The following is a 17,831-nucleotide window of genomic DNA, read 5'->3' as shown; positions in this document are numbered from 1 at the left end:
TGTGAACATGTGGGGAGGGTTTGACACTGTGTAAGCTGCTGAAACAGCCATGTAATGTAGCCATGTAATTCTCCCAGCTGAGCTGCTGGGAGGGTAAAGACTTGCTGGTCTCATTACCCGAGTCCTAATGGTGCAAAGTGCCACAGTAATGTGGGCTACTGTAAGCTATCCAGGTGAGGTCAGGTGAGTAATGTTACCAAGGGACTTTGCCGAATCAATGGTGTCCATGCGAGAGGAAATGATTGATATCAAGTAGAAATAGTTGTAGAACCGAAGGATATTATTAATGGACGGATATAATGGATGTACATTATGTAAAACATAGTGGTTGCATAGCCCCAATTCTCTTGAGGTGCTCTTCTCGTTGACCTACATGACCATCAATATCTATTCAGTTCATCCTTGTGTGAATATATGTGCCAAATTCTGTATGTGTAATATATCACAGTGGAAAGCGGAGAGCCAAAAATGTGTTCAAGAAAAAACGAATCATTCCATATGCGAGTCTGACTGGACATTTGTTCCACATTCAAAGGATCAGACCCAAAAACACCCTGACGGCCCTCATTTATCAGACTTGCTTAGAAACGGATGCAGATTCAGGTGCAAAAATCCCCCAAGTTTCACGTATGTATCATGAAAAGTGCATAATGTCAACAAATCCTGATGAACGCCTACTCCTAATTTGAAATACCACACCCCCTCCTCCATCCACCTCACTGTCCCGCCTGCCCGTCTTGTCACCATGGGCTGGAATTCCTCCGCAACACTGACTTCAAATCCAAACTAAAAACTCAACTGTTAAGTACGGCATACTCCCAATGACCTTAAGTGTCTAGAAAGACGGCAACAAATAAAATGTATTATTATTATTATTATCATCATATACTCATGGTTCAGGGACCTCGCCACTGAGATGCGGAATATGGCCAAGAAGAGAGGCTTGCGAACCGGAAAATAAGCATCATAACATCAGAAAGCAACAGTGTGGAGAGAAAGCAACACTGCGGTCAACAGCGAGGGTGTTGACAAGAGAAGTCCAGCTGAGGTTATTAATATTTCATACATGCATCGTGTTGCACAAGTCATCAAATATTAAAGCTTATTGCTTGATCGGACCTCAAACTCGCCATGAAAGAGCGCGTTGCAGGGTTTCGCCCAGACCCGAGATCTGTCACTGATCCAGACTGAGGCAGTGTCACACAGCACACATGCACAACTGTGTCTGAGCCAGATAATGGTAAATATTTGAATATGCCACATTCACATTCACGTCTGCAGAGTTTGACTTTGTTTCCTGTCCTTATAACGTACACAGTTGCACAGACCAACATGATGTCACAGCAGGGTTTTCCCCCTCTGCTCACAGACACAGCCATCTGCCCTTTAGCAGTGCTGTAACTGTGCTACGCATGCATAATTGCACACTGAATTCATGTAAACCGCTTGTAATTATGGCACATGTGTCACATGTTGCTGGAGATTATAATTCTTGTTATCACCATCAAACAACAATGAAACTCCACATTTTGTTTACAATATCTAATTTAACTTTAACTCTGGGAACCTCTGTGTAAACAGACATTGCATTAGTAGGATCTAGTAATTATCCACACAGTCCCAGTGGAAATCAGCATCATGTTTGAGCTCAAATAAGCACCCACTTTTTTGGTGTACGCTTGTTTGGGGCAAATGCCTCTGTCGCCAGTTGTGAAACTCAGCTGTACGGGGAATTTCGGTAAAGGCAACCACTTAAGGAAAGTCCCCAGAACGGCACTGAACTGCAGCAAAGCCCTGGAACGGCTTCAGCACAAAGAAGCACTCAGCAGTCAAAGCTGCCAACAGCAGGAAGAGGAGAAGGAATAAGGGATTTTTGCTGTTTTGTCTGTCAGTGTGTCAAAGTGATGCAGAAACTTGACTAACTGTGATGCTCTGACGCTCTCTTTCTCTCTCTCTGTACAGGTTGACGGTAGACAAATGACAGGTTCTGACACCAGGAAATATATAAAAAGCTGTCTTGTTTTCGGCATAAATAATTGGGACATTAAAACTCCTCTGGGGAATCAGTGATGTTGATTTTACATCCAGATAATTGTGTCAACTGTATATCCATATACAAGACAAAGCTGCTGTGGAACATTAGGCAGAATTAGAGTGAAACACAGTCAAATAAACTAAGCTGATGGTGGAAGCAAGCACACCATGTGTGTAAATGTGGAAGGTGAATAATGACTTGCTGCCTGTTTAATTATTATTATTAGATATGCAGATGACACAGCCATTCTTGGCCTCCTCACAGACACAAACTCAATTCAGAAATATCACAACACAGTTTCTCATTCCACCCAGTGTTAACAAAACAAAACAAAAGGTCGTTGGCAACCCCATCTCCCCATCATCACCAGGAATAACACAGTCGAGACAGTAGTCCATTTCAGACACCTTGATTGATCATCGCACAACAGATATCCAGAGCAAAGGCAATACGCAAACTGTTCACCCCCAACTACTTCAGTTACTGCAAGCATCGCACAACCCGTCTTGCTACACACTGCTCCACCTGTTTCCTTGCCAAACACCACAGCAGACTTTCAGATGGCCAACACTGCCACCAAAAGAATTGGCCTACAAACTCCAAACCTACAAGAACGAAACAGCGAGGCCATCACACGCATCACACATGCAATATCACAGGACACCACACACCCACTCAATCATCATTTCCAACTCCCACCATCACGAAGGAGATTCAAGGAGTTTCGCAAAGTGAGACATGCTAATGTACAGAAACTGTGAGAACGTATTTCCCCAAGGGACAATAATCTAACTAACTAACTAACTCACTTCCAAAATGTTGACAAGACATTAATGTTTCCATTTCACTGGAAAAGAAGCACTACAAGTGCTCTGAGTGTGGTTTGTCCATCCTGGCTGCTTCTGAAAAGCAAATGCATATAAAAGCCTTATTCTGTTATTTATTTTTAAACGATTGCACCCTTATACAAACATGCTTAACGGAATTGTATCACATTTCTGTCAACCGTTCTAAAAGTCACACACAGATGTTGTCATTGCTGAACTCAATTAAGGCCACCAATACATCAATTCCCACATGAAAGTAAAACATCTCAGAGGCACAAATGGTGCAGGATGGAAAAAAAAAAGAAAAAGAAAAAAAAAAGCCATCTAGAATAGTGAACACTCTGCAGCAGTGTTAATAATAAACAGGGCAAAAGACAGATGGCTGCAAAGAGGATTTGCCAAGGAGAGTAACAGCAATATAACCATGCACAGCATAATCTGCACATGTCACACTGGCCAGATCTGTCACTGACGTGAAGTAGTATCTAAATCGGACGTTTATACGCTCATGTAAACTTGTCTGTGAATCCCGATGTTGTTGTTTTATCTATGGATGAATCATCTTCATTCAGCGGTTCCAGAGAGATCCTTGACTGATAATACAGCACTATTTACCACCTACGCCTCACGATGCTTTGAATGAGAAACCGAAGGGGGAGGGGTGTGGGGGAGAGGTTTCACTCACGCTCAAATGCTAATACCAATATCTCATATCTCCATGTTGCTCAGCGAGAGGATCAAAGCGTCTGCCGGACAGATGACGCCATTCACACACTGAGGCTGGCAAAACGGGGGCAGAGGGTGAGTATGTGTGTGTGTGAGTGAGAGAGAGAGACAGAATGTGCGTCTGTCCGAGCTCCAAGCCAAATTCAGAGTCCTGACACTGCACTGATTCAGATGCTTGAGGGACAGAGATGGAGGAGTGTAGATGGCAGGAGGGAAGGAGGGAAGAGCTAGATTGGTGTTTGTGAGTCACTCAATCTAAAGATGGACAGAAAAAAACAGAGACAAGTTTCACTCATAAGCTTTGATCTCCATGTGTTTTTGCACGGTTTTCCGCAGCGCGCAGGGCCCGTTGCGGTAACCAGGGGTTTGATTCCACCCTTTGTCCGTTGTTGGGCCACATGGTGTAGTGGTTAGCACTCTTGCCCTTACAGCGTGAAAACCCACGTTTGCTTACCAGGGCCTTTCTGCATGGACTTTGCATGATCTCCCTATGTGTGTGTGTGGGTTTTCTCCAGTTGCCTCCCACAGTCAAAAACATTGAGATTGGGACAGTAAGCAAATTGGACACTCTAAATTGACTGTAGGTGTGAATGTGAAAGTGGATGGTTGTCTCTATGTGGCCCTGTGATGGACTGGCCACCTGTCCAGAGTGTACCCTGCCTTTCGCCCTATGTCAACTGGGATTGGCACCAGCAACCTCATGTGGAGGATAAAGCAGAACAAGATGAATGAATGACTGAATCTCCTGTCGGTCACAGGAGTGCCCTGGCAGTTACTTCACCACATAATTCATTATAGCCTCTTTCATCCCAAAATGAGTGGGTATACGAGGGAAATTTGTACCCAGCGCACCCTGATTGACTGCGATGCTACAGTAGCGTCACTAACCTGCACTGAATCGGCACCACGTGTTTCCCCTGAAATGTTTCCGTGACGTCACTGAGCGACGAGCAGCTGGGAATCACAGCGCGGAGCGTCGTCATCAAAGTTCATCGAGTGTATCAGACAATGGCAACGTTAAAAGGAGACATTTTTGATGGCCGTGCTCTATAAACACCAACGGAACATTAGCGTGGGTGTGTCTTAATTGGCTTCGTGGGGGAAAATTCATTAGTGTGTCTCTCAGGCGAGAGAAGCGGCCGCGTGAGAATACGCTGTTTGATTGGCTTTTTGTGTTTACAGTACTCTGATAGTATTTAAAAACTGATTATAGAGATGGATGACATAACAAGCTCAAAGTAGATTAGTATTAATGAGGTCCTAAATCACTACAGGGCTCAATCCCATGTCACCTCTTGTCTCTACCACTCATGCATGTTCACGCGTAGACTGCCCCGATTCTTGATGAGGTATAGGGATACAGAGAAGTGTAAAGTAGCCTTTCAAACAGAGATTTTTCAGGGGAACACTTCAAATTGTGAAGTGATTTTTCTGAGATGACTCAAATCCAATAAACGTAATAATTATGAATAAAGCAACTTGACTGCAGTCTACTGTAAATCTGCATTCACTGGTTCACCAGTACTTCCAGGCATTTTCTGACATGTCTCTGCTTTGCTGAAGACAAGTGCTCAACAATGGTCCATGACAGTGATATAACAATACTTGACAATGTTGAATCTCTGTCAGAAACATCTTGTGTCATGTACGTGAAGAGACGTTCCAGTTCATACTCACTGTCCTCAAAATGTCCATCTGGACTTTTTTTTTGCTGACTTTAACCATATAAAAGGTCCTGTGAGTTTTCCCAGAATATCTTTCACTATCTGTTATCAGTTATTTACAATTTACTGTTAAAATTCTGTTTTAACAATGTAAAATGAAGAAAAAAACAAAGTAGCTGTACATGAACACCAGATTTTGCCTGTTAAATTTGAATATAAAATATATTTTAAATAACATTTGTTTGAGTCTTTGTTTAAATGTGCAAAAACAGGCCAACAAATGGAAACTATGTAAAGGTAGACAGAGTAATATTTTCTTTGGAGATAATTCTATTTTTTTGGTTACGGGAGCTCAGTGGTAGAGCGAGTCGTCTTGAAGCCTGTGGGTTCAATTCCCGGCTCCGCTAGTCCACACAAAGTGTACATTATGGGTTCACTGCTTTGCTGAAACATGTTGGATCTAAATGCTGCAGCTGAGCTCAACCTCGTCTCTTATCTAACCAAGGACAGATCTCATTCCTGCCTGGAGGCAACTATTACAGCTGGGTCACAAAAGCGCAGAAAAAAAACACCAACGTAAATATGACCTCAAGGGTCCACAGAGGTCAGACTCCAACACTGACAGCATCACATCAGCTTGGCACAAAGAGAGACAAGGTTATCATACCTGATGGGTGGATGCAAAAACTTGCTGATACAAGAACAGAGAGATGCTCCATGTGTGATATACTGCTAATGGATGCTTGACTTTTATCAGCTGACCCAGGAAAATCAATGTGAAGACATGCTGCAATACACTCTTTCATAACACCTATTGATTGAAATGGTGTTTTAAAGTGTTTTGAGTGGTAGGCCTAAATGGATTTCACTGTAAAGCCTGTAAAGAAGCGAGAATGAAACAAACAAGAGCAACCCAATAATCACAGGATCCTGCACATGAGGGTCACAGAGGGCTGCTGGTGTCAATCCCACGCTGACAGAGGGTGAAGGGCAGCACAGGTCCAACAATATCTGTGTCATATTTAAGTTCAAACTAACTCTAATACTCTGACCGTTCGGAGACAGGCTCATGCAATGACAGCACAGAAGAGATTCAGTGAATGTTTGCAAATATTAAACAACAAAGACTTTAATTTTATGCAGAACTTCTACAGCACAGAACTTCTATTTGCTTAAGTAAACTACCACTGAATTATTATATTCTAATAATTTCAAATTAACATTTTGCTTTGAAAACCATCCAAATTCACTGTGTCTGTATTAGTTTCATTCAATTATTCATTTGGTATCTACTTTTTAATCTGTATAGGTGAGCTAAATAATGTTTTTTTATCTCAATTGTTGATGGCATATCGCTTACAATTATGAATTTATGCTCCATTTCACACTCGCATTGAAGGCAAAACAAAGGGCTGAAAATAAAGCTTTTGATAGACACAACTGGAATTTAAGGAGTTAATATTTCAAGGATAATTAGAAGAATAATTAAACAGCTGAATTTGACACTCAGTTAAAAGTGAAATCTTTATATATGTAACAATGCCAGTTATTATTTTATGTGTTATATGTGTTAATATGTTTAATTCCACATAGTTTTGTTGCTCCCCTGTGTATAAGGGTTTTGTTTCAGGCATTAACTCTTCCCTTTCTGTTGTGACACGTCAGGGAAGAGGTACACCACCTTTGCATGCGTTATGTTTTGTGCTGTAGCTTTCTTATTTATTTTATTGTGGGGTTTTTTTCATACGTGAATCTTCAATTTATTGAGTCGGTCGTATTATAAAACATGACATAGTCGCTTGCAATCAGTAACAGGTGGTGCAAAGACCACGTGCTCTCCATCACTGAGCATGTTCACCAGGTGGGAGGCCTGTGAGGGCTCATGTCCTGAATGGGTGGTGACAATTGTGCCCTGCTCCGCCTTCGTCTCCGCCTGCAGCTCCTCCTTTGTCTCCTGCATTCGCCTCAGCATGTAATCAGTGCACCTGTGGCGGGAGCACACCTGCTCCCAATCTAATCAACAAGCCTCTAATTTAGATGTCTTAGTTCTCTAGTGCTAGTTATTTGCTTATATTCTGCTTTATGTTAAATCCTGCACTCTCCTCTGCTCAGAACTTCCTCCACGCGGACTGTGCTTCAACCAAAGTTATAGATTAAGCATAAACTTACGTCTGTGTCAGGACCTTTGTCGGCTCCAGGACAGGAGAAGGTGACAAACTCATGGCAGCGTTTGTGAACCACAAAACAACACACTGGAAAAGAGAAGAGAACAAGAGAGAGATTGAAGAGAGAATTACAGTAACAATTTATGATACAATTGTGTGTCTCCTCTTTTTTTTCTTACAGGTACACAATCTGCCTCTGGTGGAAAAATAAAATACCAGCACACTAAAGAGACAGACACATGAGACATTATATTCTGTCACGTGTCTTATGCAAGTTATAGCTGACACAGAATGTCCACAGGATGAGTTTGACAAACCTCTCCCATATGGACACACAAACAAATGGACACGCAGATAAACACGTCTCACACGTGTGTGCGCACACAAACTCACACCCACACAAAAAAATGTCCCTGGTGTTTGCTCAACCGACGTGTCGCTCAGCACGACGCGGCTGACATGAAGCCCACGGTGCATCAACGTAGGCACATTTGCTCAGGAAGGTTCCTCGTGGTTCCTAACTGCGACATGACCAATGGGTTACCTCAGTGGCAGCCAGGATAGTAGAAGTGTTCATTGTTGAGGAAGAATTGCTCCTTAAAGGACACACTGGATCATACATTATGAATGTAAAGCAGATGCAGATAAAGCTTCCCCTCAACTCAGCTAGATCGTAACAAAGTGTGTATGATATTTTTATTGAACGACTCAAAGGACAAACGGTTTACTTTCCCAATTTAACAATAATTGGTAGTAGTGGTAGTAACCTTTTTTACAGAGCACTTCTAAATTTTGAGACAAGAGGAAAGCCTGTTAATCACAAGAATCAAGTCTTTACTATGGTTGGACATTTCACACTATTGACTGGTAACAACTTCATCTTCTACTTTTTTACTTTCAAAACTTTTTTGTTTTGTCCATGCACCTGCATGGTCATGGGTTCAGTCCTTGGCTCTGCTCGTCGACACAATCCAATCCACAATCCACCCCAGGTTGCTCCCGACAGCTGTGCCGACGGCATGTAAATAGGTGTGATAGAAATAAGCGTTGCACATACAGTAAATGAACAGTGTGAAAGGCAAAAAGCAGCCGCGTAAAGCAGCTTTGAGTGTTACCGTCACATCAGATCTACGTCATTAATGTCCACTGTCACGTCTAGTTGAAGTGCAGTCGAATTCTCTTAACACTGTGGTTGTCTTTTGTGGCTTCTCCTAAACATCTTTCCTTCGCTTTATGACATTTTCCATCAAGGTCAAGACAAAGTGGATGAGGAAAGGACTTGGGACTTCATTTTTCTGGCTTCACTCCTGTTGCCTGGCATGTGCGTTTGGATTTGGCTGCTGATGATATGGAGGGAAAAAGCAAAACGTGGACATCTGTGACAACTTGAGCACAAGCTGACTCTCTCCGCGGCGCTCACTCTGTGTTCCCAACTGTATTCTCCCCCTGCCATTATTTGAAATTCCTCTATCTTTCTTCTTTTTCATTCTCGCACAATCTGTCGACATCGCTCATTGTCAAGCTGCCTGCATGCTTTCGTGCACTTTTGTGCTCTCCCACCGCCGTATCTGTGAGGGTTTCGTCTCTGACTCTGCCAGATAAGTCACCGTTGCCAGAGAATCTGACAAGCACTGGTTAAACAGGAGAAATTAGTTCATGGAGAGGTCCAGGAAACCAGCAGGGGTTTCGACTGTCGTCTCAAAAGGCTGCATTTTATCATGATGCTCAGTTTGTTTTTCAAATGGATGGACGAACAGATAGCTAGAAAGATACAGAGGAGTGTACAATATAAATAATTTGTTTGAATAATAAAGAAGGAATAAAACTGACAGAAGGGAGACACAAACCTCAGAAAAACAATAGCCCATTTGTCATTTTCATAATGAATGGTGTGTAAAAAAACAGCCATCAATGTTAGTTTCTTTGTGTCAAAGAGTGTGTGTGTGTGTGTGGGAGGGTGCAATAAATCATGCTTTATTTACCAAAATAGTCAAAATAAAAAAAAAAACGTGTGACTACCAAGTATACTGGCAGTTGTTTGGTGACCTCAGAACGTTATTCCCACACCACATCCGCCTACAACTCGCCCCCAAGTCAAACTTTCAATTCTCCCATCCCACATGCTGCCCACTCTGCTGTCAATGAAATTAAAATATTTGCTCACATGCAAAACATGAGTAAAGAGAAAAAACAGACAGACATGAAAAAAAACACATTTTCAGAGGTGCAAATCTGCAACACATATTTAGTCAGTGGGATTAACTCCTTTGCTCTCCACAGCCTACTTACAATATGTGAACTGCGAGTCTAATGATGAACGCGCTAATTCCTCTCTCTCCATCCATCAGTGCCCCTCACACACCCACTAGTCCATCTCCACCTCTGTTTAGAGTGGATTTCAGAGCAGTATATGTTTGTGCAGCCGTGTGAAGCTGGGAAAGCTTGCCTGACACAAACACAGATATAGACATCAATCAAAAAACTCTCTTAAGGTAATTTGCTGCAGTGGCTGAAACACAGAGGCATGCTGGGAGCTTTGTGGGATGCTACACGCATCCCGCCATTAAGGAAAGCTTTAACAACAACTCATACACACCTACACGTGCAGTAGCAACACAAATATTGTTTTCACACTCTCCACTGATGAGAGAGAGAAAGAAAAACAGAGGATGCACAAACACCAAGGTTTGAAAGACTACCCAATTAAAAGTGAGGTGTTTTACTGATATCATGGAACTATAATAAATCTTCCATACGACTTCAGTGCAGGGACCTGACAGGGAAACTCCAAAGTATTGTGAGAAGACGTGTCATTGTCTCCAGAGGGTTTATTCATCTCAGGGAAAGCTGTGTGAAGCAGCAGGAGCAGAGGTTACAAACTGACATATTTGTACCATCAGGGCTATTGTGATTAATTACTATAGGCACCGTTTCACCAGCTTAATTGCATAAGCGCAGCGATGGGGGGGCTTTGGTGTTACAGAGCAGCTTACACAACAAAAACACTTTCTTTAAAGTGAAGCAGAATGTGGAAAGAACATTATACCTAACGCTTTGCACGTATAATTTGAGCATCTGCCTATAGGTAGGTCTTTCTAGCCTGTTTTCAAATCCACTCATGCTTCCACATCGCTATCCCCCCTACACTGATACTTTAAAGTGGGGTCTTGCCCCCCGGCTAATACGGGGAAATTGTGTGTACATGAAGCCACCGTTAATAGAATTATGCCGTGCCACTGTACCGAAGAAAAGGCTTGTGGTGGAGATAGGCAGGACACCTGTAGCGCTGGCTCAACTCAATACCCTCCAGACACATTCTATTGATCCGGCCCCCCGACAGTGCATCCGAACACAAAGGGAACTGAGACTTTGATCTGATATCCACAGGAGAAAGGGAGGAAAGTGTGTGAGAGCACGGATGAACAGGCAGAGAATGAGGGAACAAATGCACGGAAAGTCTACGGTTCCTCCGACTGTCAAAATGGATGATGACACAGATGCCTTCCCCTGTGCAAACCACGATTGTACTCTTGCATCTACATCAATTTCAGAGCCAAAATGTTGTTGGATGAGGTTAGGCAACAGCTTTGTGACGAGCAAACAAACGCGATGACACAAATTGTCTCAATTATGCACAAATGATTCATTGCACCTCATTTTTCGATATGAAAACACAGTCAAAGATGAACTTCCTCTCAACCCGACAGCTATAAATGTTCCTTCTCTCCTGTGTTGTGTCTCTGTGCTCTTTCTGTAAACTGTCATTTCAGGTAGGAAAAATGGCAAGGAGAGGAAAAGAGAGGGTTTTGTCCTCGCATAGGTTATTTTTAGGCTTGATTCTGGCCGGGGCTGGAACAAAGTGTGCTGAGCCTCACCATCGTGGAGATGAAGAGGGAAGACATTTCCTCTACACCTGGACATCGGATACTATAAATACACGGGCAGCGGTGTGTTGATACATGCTTTCATGTGCAAACACTCTGACATACAGTATGACAGACCAGCGTATGATGAATGAAAAGCTATTCCTGTCACGCGCTTAAGCGCTGAATGGGACAAGTGGAAAAAACTGGAAGATAACAATACAGAAAATCAAACAATAGGCCAAGTGGAAGTGCTGTCACCTACACACGGCACAGAGACAGACTCCTGGCCTGTGTCAGGTTCTCGTCAAATTTTGATGGAGTTCAAGGGTCAAGGAGAAACTATACCTGTCTGTTGTTTACTGTCCAGATCATTTTCACAAGCCTTGGATTCTCAAACTGAAACACATTTAAACCGGACTAAAAGGTACGGGAGACAGGATTTGTTTTTTGCATTATTGATCCATTATTCCATAATAACCTTTCTGCATTATTTAAATCCAGTGATCTGAGAGAGGACAACAACCGGCTGCGAGTGAGCGAGGGTGGCTTTTAAATACTGTGAGCCTTTTTCATAAAACAAAATTAATTTATTCATATAATGCCTTCAAAAACATAATTGTTGCACAGCACTAAATATATTGTTTTGTATTTATAAAGGACTTTCAGTCAGAATCAGCAGGGGTAGGTGCATGGAAACAAGTTTTTGAAACTTCACATTTGTTCTTGTATCCTTTGTTAAAAAAGGAAAAATCTAAAAGAGAGTTGGACAATAAACACAATAACCCACATCAATATCAGCAGAGTATTTTAGAGAAATCGTCTTATATCGTACATCACATGTGAAACAATTGTGTTTGTCCATGTTAATCTATGAGTGAAGCTCAGGGGAGAAAGAGACACTATCCCAAAATGTGAGTATTTTAAAATCACCTGTGGATGGGACTCAATTCTGCTTACTGCAGCTTTAAAGCAGAAAATTAGTCAGCACATTTAAAGCTGACAGCGTGCAAACTTTAAACTTTTTTTTTTATCTCTATCTTTATCCCTGCTTATGACCACATTGTCACAGATGACAGATGTTTTTGTGAGTTTAAAAACGTATCTGTGCACCACATCTCAGCATCACCACGGGAATCTAAACCAGGGTTTCATTTCATCCACATTTCATATCTCTCTTCCTTACTCCAGTCATGATCTTTGAACTTCTGTCACTGTAGAGAGTGACAGATCTGAATTTTTCAGAGCCCCCAGGTCACATGACTCATATCCACCAGCTCTCCCTTGACGTCTGCTGGTGACCACAGATGGACTGACACACTGACAGTGAAGACAGTGAGAGAGGCCAAGTGGAGGCGTTTATACAGACAAATGACTGCAGATATACTCTACTGTAATACATTTAGTGTTATTTCTTTTAGCTGTTAACTTTGTGGATTTTTATATACTGTATACCATGTCCATCTTTCTCCTATTTTAATTCATTCATTATTACATTTTCATATGAGTTGGGAAAGAGTGGCGACACTAGCAAACACAGTGGCCACCGTATACCACAAGTTCTTTTTCTACGCGAGGGAGATGCAGTGTTTACGTGCAGAGAGAGGAAGTGAACATACCCACTGCTACAACAAAGGAATGGAAACTCAATTTCAGTCCAGACATTCGATTATGCATGCTGTAGGCACATGAAGGACATGCGACACACACACATACAGAATTAACAGTGATAATACGATGATAAAAGATGCAAATGACGCAGAGAGAAAGACGAGATAGATATGACGATGAGAACACAAAAGAGCAGGATAATCTTCCTCCTTGTGTCTTCTTTAGAGCAGCACACTTAAGAATTCTGTTCATGTCCAGCAATCATCTCCATGACCATAATATCCTGCTGTCCAGATACGGATAACGTTGTGTGTGACGTGTGTGCTTCATTGTTTATCTGTGCATATGTCTGGAATTGTGACATTTCTGCATGGGAGTCAGAACTTGCAGAAGGGAAAAAAAAAAAGAGGAGAAAACACCTCGGAGATTCAACACAGCGGGGAGGCTGCTCAGTTTTTTAACAAAGCAAAACAAAACCATGGTGGCAGAGAACTAAATTAATTTGTTTGTGTATAGTTACACAACAAAAATCTCCTCAGAGCATCTGCCTGGTTGTGAGACAACGTTGAAGATGAATTTGCATCACATGACATTACATCTCCATGGTAATGTTGTCAAAAACCCCGCCCCCTCAATCTCTTCCTACGCAGCGCTGCAAGTTCACACTTGATGGCTGTTTCCACCTTGGCTCTTGTGATCAGAGTTTGATCATGCATGTCTGGATAACTTGTTACAGAAGGTTTGTGTTCCCTCTTACTGACCACCAACACAACAAACAGCTTGGGTGTAAAAACAATACAACAACAAAGCTGCACAGAAAATGCCAAGAGCATGGCTCCATGGATGGTGAAACAGAGTAATAATAAGTAGGCTGCAGCTCTAAGGGTGCAATGATTAGTTGATATTGTTATCCTCACAGTACCCTTTGTTGGACAACTTGGTCATGACTTCATGCAGTCTAGACTTTTTATTTTGAACTCAAACTGGTTTTTAAGGCAAGCTGTCCTCAGATAGAGCGATCCACTCATCTTGTTAATTAAGAGCCAGCAAGAAGAAGAAGAAGAGAATTGTTGCTATTGCTGAAGTCACAAGGATGGAACAACAGCCAAGTCAAGGCACAGCAACATAAAAGGTCAGTCAGTCAGTCATCATCATCTACTGCTGCTGCTGCTGCTTCATCCTCCACCAGAGGGTCGCGGGGGGTGCTGTGCCAATCTCAGCCACATCGGGCGATAGGCAGCGTCGCCAGTCCATTGCAGGGCCACACACAGATAGAGACAAACAACCATTCACTCTCACACTCACTCCTATGGTCAATTTAGAGTGTCCAATTTACCTAATCCCCACATTGCATGTTTTTGGACTGTGGGAGGAAGCCGGAGAACCCGGAGAGAACCCACGCACACACGGGGAGAACATGCAAACTCCATGCAGAAAGGCCCTTGTTCCAACCGGGGCTTGAACCCGGGTCTTCTCGCTGCAAGGAGAGAGTGCTAACCACTATAACACCGTGTGGCCCAACATAAAAGGTATAAAACATAATATGAATTAAAAAAATAGATGGGGTGTAGCGTCCGGGTTGACAAGGAGAAGAGGTGGGTCTTTAAAAGTGATTTAAAATGTTCAGTGGTGGAGGCAGATTTAATGTCCATGGGTAACATATTCCAAAGTTTGGGGGCAGCTACAGAAAAGGCCTCTGGGTTTTGGCACATCTAAAAGCAGCCTGTTATAATAAAACCCCTAATCCTAACCCTTTTAAGAGGGTAAAGGCAATGACACAGAGGCAACAGGGACACCAGTTGATGTGGGAGGGGGTTGTGAATCAGGCAGTAATCTAAGCAGTCTTCAAGACTCAATTTTCCTCATGAGTGTGAACTACGAGTCTTTGTGATTGGACACAGCCTCTGTAGGATCCTCAATGCCCCCCTTCAACACACTGTCACACAGAGCTGCTTCACATGGTGCCACGTCCAAGTACTGAGGAACTGGCGGAGTTGGTGGAGAGGTGAGCCATGAAAGTCAGACAGTCAGGGAGCCAGCAGTGGATCCAGTTCCTCGTAAAAGGGATGTCAGCGGGAGCGGAAAGGAGAAGAGGAACGGCTGGCCTCGGCATGCAGCTCCATTTCCCAGAAGAAATCTGTAGCACCATTCTTTGTCCAGACATGGTGCTGTGGACACCAGCCAAAACAAATCTGTGCTGCTGGTCGAGCTGACTGCACCTTGGGAGGAAGGGATGGAGGCAACCCATCAGAGAGTGATGATGAAATATGTGGACCCGTTGCTGTGGAGTGCAGGGACGTTAGACGGGGCATGAGGTTTTGCACGGTGAAAAGCACAAGAGGGTTTGTGAGAAATTTAACATCACATCTACTTAAAGACCTAGGGCTCAGTGGCCAGGAGCTACATCAAACCATCAATCAGGGAACTCTCCAAGGAGAACAAGAGGGCAAGCTTTTTCCTTTCACTGGGACGATTGAACAAGACATGGGGTGTCAGCAGCTTAGCACAGATAGGTTAGCTGTGCTAAGTAGGTGTCCCTGGTCACTGTACCCACACCAGGCAACCAAGCAGACACCAGTGGAGAGCCAACTTATTCCAATTAATCACATTAAATATGCAAAAGGAGAATTGTTAATACTGTATGTCAGTCAGACATATGAAAAAATAAAAAAATAAAATTTTAATAAAACTTTATCAATGGCATAATGCACAGTGTGAGTAGCCATGATCCATTAGCACTAAATACACACAATATATACAATGAATAAATCCTCACTATGATGTTTTATAAAAGGTTTGGCCCGGAAGTTAAGACGACCAGAATGAAATAATGGTCCGTTACCTTGAATAGAAATGCAGATTTCTATGGATTTATGGAGTGTTGTGAGTACATCCATTCATTCATTCATTCATGGCGGGGTACCCATGGACAGGTTGCTAGTCCATCACAGAGCCTAATGTGAGTATGTTAGTCAATAAAACATATCACATTAATCTTGCCATTTTTAGATACTTTAAAGCCTGTGGTATACTTCTGCATTTGCATGCTGTAATGTGTGTTGCATATCGCAGGAGTTGGGGAGTCAGCCGGGTCGAGGCGATCCTTGGCTACTACTTCTTCTGTTGTAAAACGGGAAGTTCAGTTCGCACATGCGCTGTCCACTTGCACCCAACGCACTCTTTGTGTGCGGTTCTAAAATCTGGATCATCATGCTTTGGATTCACGCACACTTGGCACAGAAGTATAGGCCTTAATCCAGCAATGTTATATAATATATCTTGAGATATGATCATCACCAGCAAGTGCTTTTTTTGCATCATTAATAGTGTTTGCATTCAGAAATGGTGACAAGGGAAGTGGATCAGTTATCCCAACCTACAGGTGGGAGTGTTTGGCTGCCAGACATCTCTGAGACACACAGGGGAAATTGTGATACTGCCTCATAAAAGAAACATGACTCTGAACACAGGCACATGCTCAAATACATATAGGTTCAACTACACTCAAATGAGCACATAGCACATCAGTATGTAAACACTGTGGAGTGCACATCTGCTGTCAAACTTATGACGGCACATTTGTGTTTGTCACGTTCTCATCATCTCAGTCCCACGCACACACACACACACACACACACACACAAGCCAGTGATGCGTCACCTACAATGGTCTGCGTCCAAGCCCCTGTGTCTGTGTATCAGGTGTCACAGTGGTAGTAATGTAATGAGTCTGTGCAAATGTGGCGCACAGCAACTGCACATTGGACCAACTATCAGTGGGAGGAGTGAACAAACACACTGTGCAAATTTAAGCATGCACAGACGCTCAAACACAGTCAGTTGCTCGAGGTGATGAATTTCTTTGTGGCTCCTTTGAGCACAGCCACGCACGCAAACAACAAGACGGTCAGGCGAGAGGCAAAGGTCACGGCCACGTCAAAATCTGACGCCTGAGGATAGACTGATACCGCGCATTAGCATCAGAGCATCTTCCTTTCCTGCGGCACTGCCTGTCCCATACCAATTTGTTTGGGGGCCAGTAAAGTCGACGCTAAATTTGTCTCAGGACATTTTGAAACATAAATAACCGACTTTCTTCATCATTTCAGTCACTTTCCATAAATCCTCTCACAGGCTTTTGTTGTTCATCTTCCCTCCGTCTCTTGTCTTTTACTTTCTCTCTCAAGTACAAAAAGAAGAAGAAATGTTTCACATAACTATGACCTTGTTCAAAACTCAGTTCTGTGCAAAAAAGAAAAAGAAAAAGAAAAGACGCCGGCTAATCTATTGAGTAAAAAATGTGCTTTAATTAAGACAAATGTCCTCTATTCACATTTGCAAATGTGAAATCATGTTATGGATTATACAGGACGCAAACAGCAGAGCTCTCAGCCATAAATTATCTGAGGCTGCAGGCAGATAAAGGACTGAAAGGCTATAAAATCAGCTCAATACAATGCAGCAGCTACACTTACTATTAACAATTGCTGTCTCTTGTCATTGTTCTTGACCTTTGTCTTACCTCATACGCTCCTCACATCAAGGACATGAGCAGAGATGCTTTTCTATCCCGCATCATTTTCTCACATTAAGAAACCACACACACTGATGAGCTCTGGCCCATGAATACAACATTCAACAGCATGAAATATTTTTGTTGATTTAAAATGTGTTGCGTAATTTACTTCATAATTAAACCTCCAAAGTGTTTCCAACGATAAAGGACATCATTGTTTTCGTGATGGCCGATGAACTTCATCCGTCTGGTGACTTTAAGACAGAAATTTCTATATATATATATAGATATATATATATATATCTATATATATATATAGATAGATATTCATACATATATTCATATATATATATATATATATATATATATATATACATATATATATATGTATCTATGCGTGTTTTTTGTTGACCCAGGTGCAAATC

The 17,831-nt window shown here is 42.4% G+C and overlaps 1 protein-coding gene across 2 annotated transcripts in view; it reads right to left on the bottom strand.

The window, feature by feature from the left end:
* prkcab (protein kinase C, alpha, b) overlaps positions 1-17,831 on the bottom strand; it is an 84,855-nt gene that overhangs the window by 46,878 nt on the left and 20,146 nt on the right. For both annotated transcript variants that reach the window (XM_044051346.1, XM_044051347.1), the window contains exon 3: positions 7,422-7,504. In XM_044051346.1, the coding sequence (XP_043907281.1) occupies positions 7,422-7,504 (83 nt within the window). The remainder of the gene's footprint in view (positions 1-7,421; positions 7,505-17,831) is intronic.

This window comes from Solea senegalensis, linkage group LG19 (genome assembly GCF_019176455.1).
Source record: "Solea senegalensis isolate Sse05_10M linkage group LG19, IFAPA_SoseM_1, whole genome shotgun sequence".
In the NCBI taxonomy this organism is placed as follows: Eukaryota; Metazoa; Chordata; class Actinopteri; order Pleuronectiformes; family Soleidae; genus Solea; species Solea senegalensis.
The sequence above is the reverse complement of the archived record's forward strand: the minus strand, read 5'-3'. Positions and strand labels throughout refer to the sequence as shown.